Source organism: Wolffia australiana, chromosome 14, assembly GCF_029677425.1.
Source record: "Wolffia australiana isolate 7733 chromosome 14, ASM2967742v1".
Classification (NCBI taxonomy): Eukaryota; Viridiplantae; Streptophyta; class Magnoliopsida; order Alismatales; family Araceae; genus Wolffia; species Wolffia australiana.
The window spans coordinates 157,560-176,439 of NC_135848.1; the positions used below are offsets into that span (position 1 = coordinate 157,560).

At 43.0% G+C, this 18,880-nt stretch overlaps 2 protein-coding genes across 2 annotated transcripts; both read right to left on the minus strand.

The window, feature by feature from the left end:
• Positions 1-210: 210 nt before the first annotated feature.
• Positions 211-4,064, minus strand: LOC144711593 (heat shock 70 kDa protein, mitochondrial). The gene is made up of 6 exons (XM_078585568.1): positions 3,865-4,064; positions 2,641-2,717; positions 2,483-2,561; positions 1,817-2,383; positions 1,110-1,730; positions 211-978 (listed from the first exon to the last, which is right to left on the minus strand). The coding sequence occupies exons 1-6, from the start codon at positions 3,934-3,936 to the stop codon at positions 358-360; spliced, it is 2,037 nt and encodes a 678-aa protein (XP_078441694.1). The 5' UTR covers positions 3,937-4,064; the 3' UTR covers positions 211-357.
• Positions 4,065-15,269: 11,205 nt separating this feature from the next.
• LOC144711986 (endoribonuclease E-like protein) lies at positions 15,270-17,478 on the minus strand. The gene is made up of 6 exons (XM_078586156.1): positions 17,128-17,478; positions 16,705-16,979; positions 16,477-16,642; positions 16,057-16,301; positions 15,780-15,967; positions 15,270-15,694 (listed from the first exon to the last, which is right to left on the minus strand). Exons 1-6 carry the CDS (start codon positions 17,330-17,332, stop codon positions 15,490-15,492), a joined length of 1,284 nt encoding a protein of 427 aa, XP_078442282.1. The 5' UTR covers positions 17,333-17,478; the 3' UTR covers positions 15,270-15,489.
• Between the last annotated feature and the right edge of the window lie 1,402 nt (positions 17,479-18,880).

Consider the following 18,880-nt stretch of genomic DNA (forward strand, 5'->3'; position numbering starts at 1 on the left):
CTAATGCCACAATAGCTAATCTGACAAGGATGTGATATGAGTAAGGATATGCACGTTGGAATCTAACAGGTGGTGTTTTTCTTTCCAGTTTAAAAGATAAGTCTGCGTCTCCTGGGATCCGAGCCTAGAAAGGGGCGGGGGATGCCTCCCACGGTCTAGTCTCCTAATCTCCTCCCAAGAGGCAAGGAGGCAGGGAGCAAAGCACACGGGGAAACAAAACCACAAGAAGACAGAGTAGACTCGACTAGACTAGAGTCTATAGCTTGGTTGAGTGCCAAAATTTGCGCATGGAAAAGAGATGAGAGAAGGGGTCGGGTGATACTGCAGCATGGCAGGAAGGTCCAATGCCTTCCTCGCTCACTTCTTCACCTCCTCGTACTCAGCCTCAGGCGGGGTGTCGGGGCCGCCGGCTCCCTGTGCACCGCCGCTGCCGCCGCCACCAGACATGTGCTGGCCGATCTTGGAGACAGCCCGGTTGGCAGCATCAAGCTTAGCCTTGATCTCATCGACGTTCTCGCCGGCCATGGCACTGCGGAGGTCGGCGACAGCAGACTCAATCTCGGAGGCGACTTCGGCGGGGACCTTGTCGCGGTACTCGGTGAGGCTCTTCTCGATGGAGTAGATGGCGGTGTCGGCACTGTTACGAATGTCGATGAGGGCCTTCCTCTCCTGGTCCTTGTGCGCATGCTGCTCCGCTTCCCTCACCATCTTCTGGATCTCGTCTTCCGACAGCCCACCGGAGGACCTGATCGTGATCTGCTGCTCCTTCCCAGTGGACTTGTCCTTGGCTGACACCGTCACGATACCGTTCGCGTCGATGTCGAAGGTCACCTCAATCTGAGGCAACCCCCTCGGCGCCGGAGGGATCCCCACCAGCTCAAACTCCCCCAGCAGCTTGTTGTCTGACGCCATTTCTCGCTCTCCCTGCAGCACACGGATTCCCACCTGCGTCTGGTTGTCCGCCGCTGTCGAGAACGTCTGGTTTAAGTTCATATCAGAACATGCCATCAGTCTGAAGAGCCGCGCAGGGTGACGATGATGATGATGCTGATGATGCTTATAAAGACGATGGATGATGGTAATCAATGGGACAGAGGGTTCTCTCTTACCTGGCTCTTCTTGGTGGGGATGGTGGTGTTGCGGTTGATGAGGCGGGTGAAGATGCCGCCGAGCGTCTCAATACCAAGGGATAAGGGGGTCACGTCCAGCAGCAGCAGCTCTTTAACATCACCACGGAGGATACCGCCCTGGATGGCAGCGCCCATGGCCACTGCCTCATCAGGGTTGACCCCCTTGCTGGGGATCTTGCCGAAGATCTCCTGAACCACTTCTTGCACCCTCGGAACCCTTGTCATCCCACCCACCAGCAGTACCTCATCCACGTCCTTTGTGGAGATTCCGGCATCCTTGAGGCAGTTCTTGCAGGGGTTCCTCGTCCTCTCGATCAGGCTGTTCATCAAAGACTCGAACTTGGACCTAGTAAGAGTGATGTTCAGGTGCTTTGCCCCAGAGGCGTCTGCCGTGATGAACGGCAGGTTGATCTCCGTCTGCGATGTAGAAGACAGTTCTATCTTAGCCTTCTCGGCTGCTTCTCGGAGCCGCTGCAGAGCGAGCCTGTCCTTGGACAGATCGATGCTCTCGGTTCTCTTGAACTCCCCGACAAGGAAGTCCAATAGCGCATTGTCAAAGTCCTCGCCTCCCAAGAAGGTATCACCGTTTGTTGCTTTGACCTGAAATTTGGGACATAAACCACTGTACATCATCCGATACCTGCTTATAGACGGCATGGTCAGAGAGTAAGTTTCCCATCACGTACCTCGAAGACGCCGTTGGAAATCTCTAAGATGGACACGTCAAAGGTTCCTCCACCCAGGTCAAACACAGCAATGAGCCCCTCCTTGTTGTTGAGGCCATACGAGAGAGCCGCAGCAGTGGGTTCATTGATAATTCGCTGCACATCGAGCCCTGCAATCCTCCCGGCATCCTTCGTCGCTTGTCTCTGGGCGTCATTGAAATACGCCGGAACAGTGACCACAGCTTTCGAGACTGTTTTGCCAAGGTAGGCCTCTGCTGTTTCCTTCATCTTGGTCAGCACGAAAGCTCCAATCTGGCTTGGCGAGTACTGCTGCCCATTGGTTTCCACCCACGCATCACCATTAGGAGCCTTGACAATCTTGAAGGGCACCATCTTCATTTCCTTCTGGGTCTGAGGATCTTCGAACCGACGACCGATCAGCCGTTTCGTCCCAAAGAGGGTGTTTGTCGGGTTGGTGACAGCTTGACGTTTAGCCGGCGTTCCCACAAGCAGCTCCCCTTTCTGGTTGAAGGCTACCACAGACGGCGTAGTCCTGGCACCCTCAGAGTTCTCTATGACCTTGGCGTTCTGCATCGTAGTTTTTTACAACATAAGTTAAAATAAAAGAAAACAATTGTTCCATATAATGATAGAACAAGAATGATCATATTGCGCATAATGACTAACCTTCCCTTCCATCACTGCCACACAAGAGTTTGTCGTCCCCAAGTCAATGCCAATAATATCGCTACTGGCAGGCTTCGCACTGATGAAACAAATATAGTTTAACAAAAATATAAAAAGAAAAATAATCCCAGAGTCAAAAGAATCATGCCCAAATCTACCTGAATGCTCTCGTCAACCCAGCCAATCTGGCACTAAAAGGAGACGCGGTCCATGGTGCTTTTGGATTTCCAGTAACCTGGCATGAAAACTCGATCATTCAGAATACATAATTGTCTTTCAGGGTATCCAACCATGACAGCACGGGAAACCGTCGTTTGACCAAATTAATTCGTCCGGACCACAAAATAACAATGCCCATCTCTCGCGCAAAGGAATCATAAAACAGTGGAAAAGAAAATCGGATGGGCATCTTCATAGAGAATATTATGAGGATAGAAGATATCAAAGCAAGCAGAAAAATAAGGTGTAATAAGTAATTATACGCTATCTCGCCATAGAATGTGGAAAGTTTCCAACATGAACACGATTGTGATGAATTTCAGAGTAAAAGATACCAAAAATCACTTCCCTTTAAAATCACAAAATGATCTAGAAACAACTGTTACAGAAAAGAAGCGGCAGCAAGCAACAATATCGAGTAACAAATGAACAGTGGTAACTGAAAAGAAGGGTGACCGCAGACTTGGGACAAAAAGTAATTGACCACCATGAGCTATCGTCGAAAAAGTACACGAAAGCATAAACCGCTCTAACACAGAGGACTCAAACTGAAGTGTGGAAACAAACAGTCGTCGAGGCCATTAGAAGATATCAAGACACTAAGGTTAAAATTTCTACCCAGCAGTATTCTTTGCGCGTGGATATGAAGTAAACAAAATACATCAAAGATAAATGGTAACGAGCACAGGACACGAGATCACTGAGATATGGACAATGTCAAGACCAAAATGGTGCGCGCAATGTTTTTCTTGACAGCGACTGCAAAACTGGGACGTGCATAAATTAGCTTAGGACGGAAGTTCTATATATACGCCAGGAAAACTAGGCGCTGAGATTGAATACGCTATACTTTGGAATCAGATATTCATTCAAATCAAAGAGAACATGGAGTGATTTGACTCGCATCAACACTGGTCAGAAATCAATACTGGATAACCAAATCAATAAGATCATCGATTTGAATCGCGGTAGGTGAAGAAACAACCGGCGAGCAAAGAAAAGCGCGGATCAAGACTGCACAAAAGAAACCAGACACCAGAGGATAAACTAACAAAACGAGGAGGATCGATCAATGGCAAAGAAAATAACAAGAGCCCAAGTATGTCGGGCTTTCAGGGGCCGCAAAGGCGAGGCAGAAGCAAATTAGGGGAGAGAGTTCCTACGGATCGAAGAGCAGACAGCGGTGCGTGGAGATCCCGCCTCCTCGCGGCCCTGAGGAACGCCGATGTGGCCATCGTCCGCCCTCCCTCTGCCGACCGACTAACCCTACTTCTCTGCCTCGCCCTTGTCAACCGAGAGACAAAGAGGGAGCGAAAGAAGAAGACCTCCCCGCAAGTTAGGGTTTCGCGTCGTAGACAATGGCAGCTGGGCTGTGGGGGAAAAAAAAAAGAGGTTGCGGGTCCCCGGAAAGGATCTAGAAGCCGGTTGAGCAGGTCCGCGGCGACCGACGCGTGCCCGTGGAATACTCTCGCCAACCGGCTGCCATCGTTACAACTAAATCGTCAAACCGGTTCGTGGCCATGATGGCGACACGTAGACAACTGATCGTTAGAAGCCTCGAGTTGGACCTCGTCTCCAAGAATCTCGTGGGCTGAAAAAGGAGAGAGACAATATATAATAATGTTAATGATCAACAACCAATTAACATCCATACGATTATCGAATAATTTACATGACGTGAATCAGGAGATTTAAAAAAATACAATTTAACGAATACTTATTTTGAAACGTAGAATGTTCCAGAAGCACTCTGAAAACCCCCAAGGTGTAAATATATTTTACTTCAGTATGACATGCTCTAGTCCTTCGTCTACACACCATATAATCGTAAGAAAATAAACATGTAAAACAAAAAATATCAGGATAATATTATATCATAGATAACCTAATTATTTGAATGTCACTAAGTTCGAATGATAAAAATAAATTGGGGTCGAAAATGGTGTTTCATGCTTCTGATTTATGCAGTAATATTTATCATTTTCTTTGTGCGCACGTATTTTTATAAAAAAAATGGCTGAATCCGCATGGAAAAACTGAATTTTTAGTTAATTTCTCATTTTTACGATTGGATAGTTTTAAGAATGAAATACGCATTTTAAAGATCAAAATAATGAAAACTAATTCAGAAAAACTCTATGACGGTGAAAAACAATAAATCTTGTTTAACACTACTTATCTAAATATTATACAAAAATGTTAGGACTTTAATGAAATTTATTGGGATAAATATTAACTAACTCCAACTAAATTACCTTAAATTAGCTCTTTGGGAGTGTAGGGTGATAGGGGCTTTCCTAGCAAGTGGAGAGAGTGAATGGTGTTTTACCTATGCGGATTATGATAAAGATGGTTGTACATACATACTGACATGTGGCATAGTAGAATAACTGTAGCACATTTACTGTCACTTGATGCAGGGAAAATGTAGGCCGATACGCGCTGCCAAGTGACAAATTTGATGGTAGCATGCAGCATGGCAAAAACTTGTGCTATCATCAACAATGGTAATTTGATAAAAATATCAAAGACGTGAGTTGAAAAATACTTAATATCACATTAACCTAGCAGTCACCTGCCCATCCGGACAAATGGTTCTTTCTCGTTGTGAGTTTTAATCAGATCATTGCTCTTTCAATATTTCACTCTTATAACTCAATAAAAAACCCAACCGAGAGTTTGAATTAAAAAAGCACCCAGCTAATATCCATCCCCAGATTTTGAATGCCAAATTGTAAAATTTTAAAATCACCTGGCTAATTTTTTCTCTTTAATTTTTAACGCCGAAGTTTTAGATCAATATTTACCGTGACTTAGAAAAAAGTCAAACTTAATGTCAATAATATTTATATATTCTGAGTCACCAAAATGATATCTTTATGAACATAATGTCAATAAATGCCACAAAAAGTACCCAAATTCCAAAAAAACAGTCATTGTAACATTATGATTATTTTATTTAATCTAAGCTATTCAAATGACTTTTAATCAGTTTTTTAGGTAGTCCAAACATTTGACTAACTTTATATCACAAATTTCACTCCTATCATTTCATAAATATAATATTTAAATTTTAAGACATATGGTAGCAGTGAAATAAAATAAATTTGAAAAATTAGACTATTATATCCTTTTGGGTTGACTCATTTCTCACTCTATAATCATGTGAAATATTTAAAATGTAATTTCACAAAAATATTGTAATCTAAGTGTGTATCAAGCATTGCTAAAGTACCCCTGTTCGTGGACTTATCATTTTCACGCTGATTTGTATTTAGTCTAAGTCTGCAGACCTCACTCATGCATTCTTTTCACTTTGGACCAAGTTTCTTTCTCAAAGACCAGCCGTTAAAATTTCAATTTTTTTATTTTTTTGGAAATAAAAAAAACTATGCAGTCATAATGATGTCAGACGTAGTCAACGGCGTCCTCCGACATGTAATTTCCTAATAGAGAGTGTAGCTACGCGAATGTGAATGCCATGGGTGGAGTGTACGTGCAGGTCTGACTTGTGGGACTTTGCTGAGTTCTGAGCTCCGGGGCAGAAGACCGATGACGATGACGGTGTCCTTCTGACCCTCGTCGGAGCACGACGATGGCTACGGCGCCAGACGGAATAATTCTGTAGGAGCTCACACATAACGGGCAGGCTTGGCCCATGCCTACGAAACCACACAATTCATAATTTTCCCCAATAATTTCTCTCACCTAAACTAACCTAAGCACTGTGGAGTGCAGCCAAAAATATACTGTAGAAAGTAATGTAACAGACGAGCAACAGAACGACGTACCTCGTCAATGATGGCGTTCATCTTCGGCATCTTTGTCGGTGCAATGGGCCGGTACGGGCAAATGAGGAGGAGTGTTGGAGGTAGACACGAGGCGAAAATGCTGAGTTGGGGCATATCGCTGGAGGAAGGTGGAGGAGTCGAAGAGAGGACGGCGAGGCTGACTAGTGTGGACGAGTGCAACCTGACATTCACAATGACCGAGCTCTGGTGCGGCAGCGTTCAATAGTTCGGCGCATTCAAGAAGATCTGATCAACATCAAATTGATGATCAGCACACCGTGACTGGGGGCGACGAACAAGGCCGAAGGTAATTGATCGCCGAGCGGGGAGACAACCAATGGTCTTGAGCATGATCAACAATAGCGCAGCAACCATGGAGCGATGATGCCAAGCTCAACATGGAGACCTGACAGTATCAGCTATGTGCGTAGGGATTAAAAGTCCCAGGCAGCACTGGCTTGAATGCGTCAAGATGGCGTGTCGATGCATCCAGGAAGTGTGATGAACTGGTGGTCAACAGTTCATATGCGACTGATATCACTCACATACCGGACCCAAACTCATCGTCACTGTTAAATAGGGCGGTCGATACGACGTTGTGGGATGTCCAAATTGGTCTGACGATCATGTGGAAAGACGAATGGCTTTGGTGGGCAGATTCCCCGGTCAATCGTCAACAGCTCCGTGCAGATGTCCAACGTCCAGGTGGACGTATGGGGTCGGTGGAACCACACACACACACACCACATCATAAGTGCGATGGGCAGAGTTAGCATTGTCGACCACAAGGCTAGGTGCGCAACAGCGTCCACCCAAATGGGGATACCATGGACGACGATCGAATGAGGATGTCACCTTTGGAGATTTGCCTAGGTCCCGCACGTGCATATGGAATTGCCAGACGGCGGGTCAACGAATTCGGCGGGAGCTGACCAATGCAGATTTTGACTTCCAAAGGCGGCGATGAAAATCCTGATGCCTTGACAATGCACCAGAGGAATGATCGACATTCTTCCCTCCCTCTCCTTCTTCTTCTCCACCTTCTTCTTCCTCCTCTTTCTCTCGATGGGACCTGATTCTCAGAAAATAACTGCCACAAACATAAACCAGACTAAAGAAAGAACGTGGGGCTCATCGTGGCCTTATATAGGGCCATGATGGGCCCCTTACAAGGAGTCCATAAGGGAGGCCAATTTGGCGACCCCCCCTTTTACAACAAAGATAAAACTAGAGATATTAAAACAATGCAAAAATAAACGATGCGAACGGATACATACACTGAAAAACATAACGATACGGAAGTATCGCGATGAGTATGATGTACTCGTCATGACGGACACGAAACATGAAATCAGACGAACGAAAAATGGATAATTAAAACACGAGCATGTGCGTGGACGTGCATTACCCGGGGTATTTAAACCTAGGCGTCTTCACGGATGCTTTGGCATGTCGGTGGGGCTGGACATGGATCAACGGTGATGTTGTTGACGACACGGATGGCTGCGATGACGTTCTGTCAATGTTGTTCGGGGGCGCTCCATCACATAAATTGTTAACGGTAACTTTAAACTATCAAGATTAATAATTCAATTAAATGTACACGTAATTAAACATTTGGATTAAATTAAAAAAACAAGGTATAACCATGAATTTAAGTTGAAATCATGTTTTAAATAAACAGGAAACTATTTACAAAAAGGCTTAAGGGTGATGAACCCAAAATGGGGCATGAAATATAAGCATTTTAAGACCATTTTGGCATCATTTTATTGATGCTACCTTCGTCTTTATATGAAATTTCATCTCATGCATTAAATGTATCATTTGGTTTGAAAATTCCAGTTTAATGTATTTTTTGCATAATTTACAAATCATATTCTACATTTTTTAGTGCATAAAAAATATATAAAGAGCAAAAAAAAACTAGTTCTAGGGGCCAAGGCAATTAGCTAGGTGCAGTAGTGCATAAGCTAATCGCAGGCATGCGAGCGTAGAGCTCTCAAACCCACTCGTAGCCGGTGAAAACTAGCGAGCACCGGGGATCCCCCCACAGCCCAACACAAGGCCAACCCTTAGCATCATCCACATAAGGCCCACATTAAGCCCAAGTTGCAAGATTGTCACAAACTCAAGCATAGGAAAAGGGAGTTGTTATTTATTCAAAATTGATGCCCAGTCAACATTTATATAGCAGAGCTATTTTCTAAAGTTTCTGTAATGGAATAATTGCGAACCAATTATTTTTCAGCTGTGCATTGGGTTGGGTCAAAAATGATGCATTGGATCGCTCCGCAACGTGCTGAAATCTTAAGACAACTAGAAAGAAATCTTTAGCGGACTTCGTGCCGACCTGGCCCCTGTTGGGTTCGGTTCGACAATGGAAAACCACGTTCCATGGATGTGGAAGCGTGGTCGATCAATTCTCAATCGATCTATAAAATAAAACATTGCTAGTACCTTTTGGGGAACTCGTTCCACCCTTGACTTTGCCACACCTAGATCGTTCTGAAACCGTTCATGCGTTCGGCCTCTAGAAGTATCCACGCGATCACTCAGCGCTTGGATCTCCACGTCTTCTTCTTCAACTCTTCTTGAAAATCTAGAAGATCTCCTCACCATGAAGACACTCTCCCTTGGACAAGTGGAGAAGAGAATCGAGAAAGGGAGGGGCTCTCAAATCAGGTTTGCATGGGTGCTTAAAATGAGACCCCTTTCCCTCTTTCTATTTCACTCAAGATTTTTCTCAAAAACCCTATAAAGTAAAATATATCCACCAATGCCCTTATGACCTTATGTGTGTGACCCTCTAGGCACATATATCATTCTAGTTAATAACTTTTGTGGCCCGGTAACAATTATTGACCAATCTTATTAATGAAATATATCAACATATACGTTAATTAAATAAGGATCAATTTAACACAATCGATAGGTTAAGTTTTCAGCCCGTGGGGTGCCAAGCTACACCTCGTGCTCTAAAAGATACCGAGCAATGTTGATCTCTCTCATGGAACCTTTACCGTCATCGGTTACCGTATATGTATAATGCATCATCCGCGCGAGACTCTTGAACGACTTAGGGTGTGGTTTATCGTCAAACCCTAATCCGTCATTCGATTAGTACTGATGCGTAACGGGGATCATTGGAGAACACCTTCTCTAATATCCTCACTACCCTAGCCAGGGATTTTTCTACATTGTCTTCCTTGAGTCGATCTCCTCTTATACCGAGGGTGGATGATCCCATCTTGACCACTCAATCATCTCTATAAGCTTCTTACTACATCCGATCTATAACTTATTTAAATCCCATGATTAGAGGCTCGTAAAACCCATGAACGTAAATATTTTATTCAATGGACTTAAATAAACACGATAGTGTGATTGGCTTGACAGCCACATAATATCCATCAGCCCCAAGCCCATGTTGTATTAGGCCAATTTTAAGTGCATCAATATAATCTCGACTGTTTGTTCCTCTGAAGGAGATATATATTCTTATAAACTTATTTACTTTCCTTAGATTTCTGATTAGATGCGGCTGCTAATGCAAACCACATGGCCACACAAGCCAACTAATTGATAAGAAGGTTGTTGGCCTGGCATGCTGACAAAGATGGTCGATGTGGCATGGTGGGTGTATCACTTAAAAGTAGAGCACGACTGTGATTTAATTGCAGCCATGGGCAAATCCATCCATCTCCTCCCCTATCCATGAACCCGTCGAACAAGCGACATATTTCGGTGATGATGAGGGACCATATGCCATCTAGTGGCTGTCAAAGGACTCCTGCAACCAGACCGTGAGATTGACTGCCACGGTATGTCCTTCCTAAACTAAGGGGTTTACAACCCCCTATCTCAATATTTTCCAATCCAAACATAAGGTGGTGGCGAGATGAGCCAAGGGCGAGATATGACACCTCCCCATGGCTCTAGTTACCCAGGACAATGCCTTAGGAGTGCTAGAGCTACTTGGATTCATGCCAGCGTAGAGCAAGGCTGGAGGAGACAAAGACCAGGTCTAGGGGGCATTGATCGACACCATCATACTCCTACTACCTGAATCAAGGCGATTCATGTGAGTTTTTGAGCCCCGTAAGATAGTTATATATATATTTCCACTTTAGATGCGTGTATTTGATCCAATTCAAAGTTGAAATTTGTTTTCTATATATTGTTTCCAAGTTCGTCCTCTATTATCCATTATGAAAAATTAGATTTTGGACATTATGTATTTTACACAGATTTTCCTCGTTAAAAAATAGTAAAAATAATAATTAAATATATAAATTAGATAAGTTACATATGTTTACTATAAACTACTTGTAACCATTTGACAATGTAAATACTATTCTTGTTGGATATTAGTGGCGTCAACCCAATTACAGTACCATGTTTATTTAAGTTCATTGCATAAAATATTTGCGTTCATTATTATTCGGTGTGATGTTTATAATGATGTCCATGAATACGTGCAATGACTTAGTGAATTATGATGAGATCATAATACAATGATCACTGGTCTTTAAAAATGTATTATAAATATTCTTATTTGATGGATAGTCGAGACGGACATCGAATTATCCGGATAGAATCGCACTAGCCGATCCTACTTATACGATAAGTATAGTTGATCCTGTGGCTATTAGTGTGGTGACACTAAGGACAAATAGTGGGTGCTCTTTGGAGAAAGAGTTCACTGAATTGATACGTACTAGTCCCTAATGGTATTATACCTAAAAGTCAATCAGGTCGGTTCAAGTCACCGTTGTATAAGTGATCCACTGACCTGAGACACCAAGGACATCTCGTGAGTGGACAACTACGTTTTGACTATGACTTACGAGCCTCTAATCATGGGATTTAAATAAGTTATAGATCGGATGTAGTAAGAAGCTTATAGAGATGATTGAGTGGTCAAGATGGGATCATCCACCCTCGGTATAAGAGGAGATCGACTCAAGGAAGACAATGTAGAAAAATCCCTGGCTAGGGTAGTGAGGATATTAGAGAAGGTGTTCTCCAATGATCCCCGTTACGCATCAGTACTAATCGAATGACGGATTAGGGTTTGACGATAAACCACACCCTAAGTCGTTCAAGAGTCTCGCGCGGATGATGCATTATACATATACGGTAACCGATGACGGTAAAGGTTCCATGAGAGAGATCAACATTGCTCGGTATCTTTTAGAGCACGAGGTGTAGCTTGGCACCCCACGGGCTAAAAACTTAACCTATCGATTGTGTTAAATTGATCCTTATTTAATTAACGTATATGTTGATATATTTCATTAATAAGATTGGTCAATAATTGTTACCGGGCCACAAAAGTTATTAACTAGAATGATATATGTGCCTAGAGGGTCACACACATAAGGTCATAAGGGCATTGGTGGATATATTTTACTTTATAGGGTTTTTGAGAAAAATCTTGAGTGAAATAGAAAGAGGGAAAGGGGTCTCATTTTAAGCACCCATGCAAACCTGATTTGAGAGCCCCTCCCTTTCTCCATTCTCTTCTCCACTTGTCCAAGGGAGAGTGTCTTCATGGTGAGGAGATCTTCTAGATTTTCAAGAAGAGTTGAAGAAGAAGACGTGGAGATCCAAGCGCTGAGTGATCGCGTGGATACTTCTAGAGGCCGAACGCATGAACGGTTTCAGAACGATCTAGGTGTGGCAAAGTCAAGGGTGGAACGAGTTCCCCAAAAGGTACTAGCAATGTTTTATTTTATAGATCGATTGAGAATTGATCGACCACGCTTCCACATCCATGGAACGTGGTTTTCCATTGCCGAACCAAACCGTAGAACCCAACAATCCTTACATTCTGTGAGTATCATAATGAATTGAGAGTGGATATAAGCTTCTCCTCATGTTTGTTGCTTATTCCCACGCTGAGGACACCAATAACACACGATACATCCCAGCTAATCACTATCTTTTAATCATGAGTAGGAAGCAAGTTTAAGGATGAATTTTACATAGATGCAAGTCATTTGCGTTAGAAAATATAATTTCCCTTAACGATGATCATTAACATATTGTCAGTTGTCATCATCCTTGACATCTATGATCATCATCCCCGTGGTGGATGTATATCATCCCTGTCGTTAATTGCCTTAATCCCCAATTTTTTGCATGATCTTCATCCCCATTTCAACGGCTGTCATCGATAGTTGTTATCCTCATCATTGACATTGGCCTTCCTCATTGTTGTTGGTCAATTTCCCCATCATGAACGGTCATCATTCTCGCCATTGATCTTCATTTTCCTATTCATTGGTGGATATTGCCCCCATCATTATAAGTTGTTATTTAAAATACTCGGTGGATTAGTTTTCCCAGGTCATCATCCAGGCATCAACGCTTGTCATTCCCATATTGAATCATTATCTTCCCCCTTGTTGATGGTCATCACCCTCATCGCTAATGGTCCTTATTCCCATTCACAATGGTCGTTGTCCCTGTCATCCACAATCATTTTCTCCATTGTCCATAGTTCCATCATTCAAAACATCATTATTCAACCTTTGTCATCCGATCTTTCATTTTTTGTCATGATGCATCCATAAGCAAATGACTGACGAGTGAAGTCATTTCATTAATTCGGGCAATGATAGATGACACATGCAGATAAAGTGAACATGGTCATTAATCGTTCCCACAATCCTACTTGGATTTTTAAATAAACCCTCGAATGTACAAATATCATGGAATTTCTCCTGCATTGGTAGATCTAGAGAAAAATGTTACTTTATGGTACATCATGATTTCTTGATGGTCTCATTGTTGATTGAAGATCGGAGTCAAAATAGAAGTGATGGAGCTCTCTATACATAGAAACTCACCTTGATATTGGTGGAATATAAGTATACAAATGTATGTTCCTCGCACTTACGTTGGCATCTTTTTATCAGCATTATTAGTTTAAATCCATCTATAAATGTCCATCAATTCGATTCCATTTCTTCCATATCCTAAACTCTTCATCATCATCATTTGTCATCATCCCACAACACCCCATTATTCCATAAATAATATTTAAATAGATTAATTATCACACACATATGTAACCCTACTTATCATTATTCTCATCCACTCACATTTATGCACTTTATCTCCCCTCTCTTATATCTATATTATATCTGTATCATCCATCCTCATTCACTTAATACGTAATATTTATCTATCTCCTTCTTTTATCATGATTTACACGTCACTCTACTTCTGGACTATCCCTTCTCGTCCCCTAGTAAAAATTTTTAAAATAATAATTCCCTAACGATTGTCACTTGTGCAGAAAACAGTGATCATGACTTCATATTACATAAAAAAATAATTCATTGATGAAAACTTAGCCCCTGCACTGAGTTCATCAGGGGCAGTTTAGGACGCAGGTGGGAGCACTATCGAATGCATACATGCACGACAACGAATGCAGCTAGCAGTGAATGAGTATGCGCAGAAGAGCATCACCCAACATGAACAATGTCAAACATGGTCAATAAAAAAAGTAGATAGAAAGGCTGCGATGACCCCTAAACAACCTAAAATCATAGCTGATGGCCACTACCTTCTTCGTCGGTCATCAACATTGACATAAACATGATGCATTCGTAATGTTATACTTATCGGACACACAGTCGAAGATGAAAAACACTGATGATGATGCAATCACATTCGTCCCGTCATGATCATGCCGTTATCTCATTGTTATTACACAGTTGACACATCTGGACATGTCAAACCTCAGCACATGGTAAATATAGAAGGACTAAATTGATAAAGTGGAGGTGGAATTTCTGGCCTACTTCGTTTGAACAACCTATTTTTGTGATTTCATACTAAAATGGGTGTTTATTGAATTTTGTTGCGTTGGTTTCATGTCATGTCAATAAACACAATTTGGGAAGTTCAAACGTGGTTTAGATAATATATTATTTGCATTTAGTGAACATAATTGTTGAAAGCTCATTGAGAGAAGATTGAAATGCTTTTATATGCAGTGGTTATCAGGAGAGACATAAGCCATAAAGGTTCAGAGAGAGACCAAAAGTATAAAAAACATACATAAAAGGACGTAAAACTATACTAAATTGAGTGCATAGTTACCTTCAAATTATGACCGTTGATGCCATTTTCCCACTTTATAGTTAGGTGTTATTTTATTTCACCCCAAATTTTAATTTAGCGAAAATAAAAAATCAGCCCATCAAAATTATGTTATATAAATAAATACAATGATACTAAATATTATTAGTGAATACACATGAATCATCAAGCAAATTATGTTATCTAAACAAGATATATATTTAATTAAAATCGAGTATTAAAGTTTGTATTTATTAATATTTTATAATAAAATATAGTTTTTACAGAACAAGAAGTAAAACCATTTATGTCAAATTAACTTCATTAAAAATCTGAAATATTATCAAATTTTGTGATGCTATATCTTATGTAAGATATACAGTATTATAATTCAAACCCTGATATTTCCGCCCATTTAAGCGATTATCTATTTAAAATTGTCATTTATTCGTTTTGGTAAACCTCAGAGTTATGCTTTTGATAGAACCCTCTTTAGGAATCTTCTCTAGTGGCACCATCCCTATTTTAATTTCATATAGATATGCTGATTTTACAAGGGGTTTTCCTCCTCGAATTGAAAGTTGTCATGTTTTACCTAAGTTTTATTAGACGGCCTGGCGTCCCATCCCACACCCAAAACACTAGAGTCGGACATGCGTCTTTGCCTTCCTTGTCCCTTGAACAATAAGCCTTTTTGATTGCATCATCGAGTGACTATAATTCTCATAATCAAAGAACCCAAAAGAGAGATGGTTCCGACTTTGATGTTGGCGATCGAGATGGTGGACTCTTATCATTTTGTCAGCTAAAACAAGCAGATTCTGGCCTTCAACGGCATCTCGATTTACCCCCCCTTACGTACTTCAATACTTCCCATGATCATCCGTCGTCAGGACATCAGTCCTTGGAAGAATCGTCGGGCGCGTCAGACTTGGGCTGCTGGTTCAGATACTCTTCCTCGATCGTCTCTTTGAGAATGAACAGCCGTTGGATGACCACGGGATCGGCCATGGCGCGGGCGTCCCTCATCTCCGTTTCCTCCTTGTTCATCTGGTGCGCGTCCAGCATAATCTTTATCCACTTGTGCAGCTCCTTGGGCGTCCTGCTCCGCCACTCCATAATCAGTAAAAGAAGAAATAATTCTAGGAAAATAATCGATGATTGATTTGTTCGATTGGATTACGTACGTGTAGATGACGTCCGCGTCCTTGGCTTCTCGCTCATCCCCGGGGCAGAAGGCGGTCGCCAGCGCCGAGAATCGCTCTTCCGGGTCGACGATGTTCAGCAAGTATTTCACGAGTTTAATCTCCGGCGGGGCGATAGTTCTAAGGCTCTTCTGCGTCGTCGTGTATATCTGGCGCATAATTTCCTTGGCCTGGAACAATCGACGACGGCTAATCCGTCAATCTTTTACGCGAAAACTTTGAAATTATAGATTGATGATCAACGGGCGGCCACGTTTACCTCGTTCCTGATCGTTTTGGAGGATTTGGCGGCGGCCCAGGTCTGGTTGATCAGCAGGATAATAGATGAATCGAGCTCCTTGGCTTTCGCAAGGCTTCTGATCTTCTCGCACGCGATTTCCAGGGAAGAGGAACTCAAGATGTCGTCGAACTTGGACTGAGCGCCTTCCGACTCTTCAAAACTCCGCAGAGCATTATCATACGCCGACACGGCCGCCAAGCATCGCGCTCCAAGCCGCGCCATTGCTGCAAGGCGGGAGTTTTTTAGAGAAAAATCGAACCACGGCATGGCGGAAAGAGATTAAAAAGAAGAAGCGATCAGCAAAACGGTGGCGTTCTTCTCCCTCCGCGATGAAACATTTGTCCAAACTAATTGCCCATAAACGAGGAAAAGAAATGGATTGGATTTTGATTAAGTTACCGTCTCGATCCTCCAGGCTGTCGTGGGTCTCCGAGAGAGTGGTGATGTGGCGGAAGAAATCGCCGGTGAACTCCTTCCGTCGTCTGGCCACGACGGCGTCAATGTCCTTTGGGCTCTGCTGAATCTCATCCAGGAGATCGTTGTACATTTCGAGTTCATCGTCGACCTACAAAAAAGGGGAATGAATTCAGTCTCGAACCACCATTTTCATACCAATTAAGGCACCACCTTTTTTATCTTCCGAGACAGCGAAGCCAATTTCTTTATCACGGCGGAATCCGTTTCTGCCTCCACGCGGACCTTCAACCGGTCATAGAAGCTCCGGCGGTACTTGTTCCACTCTTCCCTGAAGGTCAGCAACTTCCTCCAATCCTTGGACGTGGGCTTCTCGTGGAGGAAAACTTCGATCATCCTGTCGCAGAATTGGGTCATCGTGTACCCTTTGGCCACCTCTTCTTCGGTTTGGATCGTCTCCTCCGTTTGAATCGTCTCCACGTTAGAAACTGCAGGAAGAGGCAAAACTGACTCTACCGAAGTCGAACGATTTTAAGGAGATACACGATCGAGACCAAGAGAAGGGGACAGAGATTAGGCGAAAGAGAAGAGAGGAGAGGAGAGAAGATAAGAGAAGAGGAGGAAGCGACAGCTTACCGGGAAGAGGAGAGCCCATCCTTCGTTGTCTCACCCAGAAGCTTCCATGGCGGCGATTTTCTGCCCGAGAGAATTTGCAGGCATCGAAGTCGGCGCGGAGAAGAAGTGGCGGCGGGATGAGCGGATGAGCCGCGTTGGCGGCGGAGTTGCAGACGCGCGAAGGGCAGAAGACGAAGGCGAAGAATTTGGTGGATACGATCGCCATCAAACGATCATCACTGTCCTCGATCTGCTGTTCGCCTCCGAAATCCGAATCGACCCTTTCCCCGCTGCCGATAACGTTGCTCCTCCCTTGTTCGCTCGCTGCACGAACAAGAAGCGGGGTTTTAGACCAAGGCGGAGAAGAGGGCCGAAAGGAACGCGAGGATTAAGAGAGGCTGGGGAAAGAACATTGTGGGACGGAAGGGATGACGGGAACCGTCATGGGACGGACATTCGGTCAGTCATCCGTCCACTTATGTTTTTCCCGTCCTATACGCAACCCGTCTATTCAGTCATCCGTTCATCTGTCCATGTTTCGTCGTCGTCACCATTTCATTAATATAAGTCCCATTTTTTCGTTCATCTGACCTTATTAATCGTCTTCCCACTCCAGTTCTATGGAATATATCCACCTATGGGTTAATTGACTCTACTACACCTGATTACAATTTCTTAAAAATGTACGGATGTCTTTTCTTCGCAAATCTAGGGCCCAATTTGGCCAAAAAACTTAGTCCACCATCAGAGTGGTGCATCGTGAAGGGGTGTATCACTCATCACCAGGGGATCGTTGCTACTCTCTCATTTCTCACGATGTTATCTTCGATGAAGATTCTTTCCCCTCCTAAATTATCTTCTCAACTGTCAATGACATTCTTGTTCTCGGTTCGGAACCCCATACCTTGAAAAACAGTCATTACGACCCTTAGCTCTGCACTTTCTGTTCGCCACCTTGGGCCAGCTCGTCTTTTTTCTAGGCCATCTCACACTCAATACGACATCAAATTACTTCATATGGACCAGATGGCGCACTGCAAACCCATAAGCACTCCATGTCGTGCACACTCCTTCAAAAAATGAACTATTGTTGAAATGAAAACGTATGACGAGACTCGATACTGTAATATCTCAAAATCACAGGGCCAAACATTCATGTAACGTCAATAAAGCACGTCAGAACATGCACTGTCCCCAAGCCAGCTATTGGGTCGCTCTTAAGCGTCTCCCACGCTATATAAAGGGGATCGTTACCTACAGTTAACATTTCCATACGAAATAATCGTCTCATATCTTGGCCTTCGGTGACACGAAGTGGGTAGGTGACTCAGAATATCACCTCTCCGCGAGCGGGTACCTTATTTTTCTTGGTTCCAACTTTATTAGTTGGGCGTTCAAGCAACAAATGGACGGATTATACACGATTGTTCACGCCGCTCTGGCTACAATCTCTCATCAAAGATACTCGTCTTCTATGTTATGAGATTCTCATACTTTGATGTGACACTCTACGTGTTACATATCTCATAAAAATCCAGTTTTCTCACGTAATAACAAAACTGACTCATCATTTAAATTGACTCATCATTTTTTTCAAGAACGCGAGGCCAAAAATGAATTTCAGGTCTCCTTCATTTCAAGTCAAAATCAAATTGCTGACGCACTTGCAAAGCCACAGGGAAGATGCGTTTCAACTGGATTAAATACATTAAGGCAATCTTGATCCGAGCTTGAGTTTGCAGGGGAGTATTAAAGATATTAAGGCAATAAACCC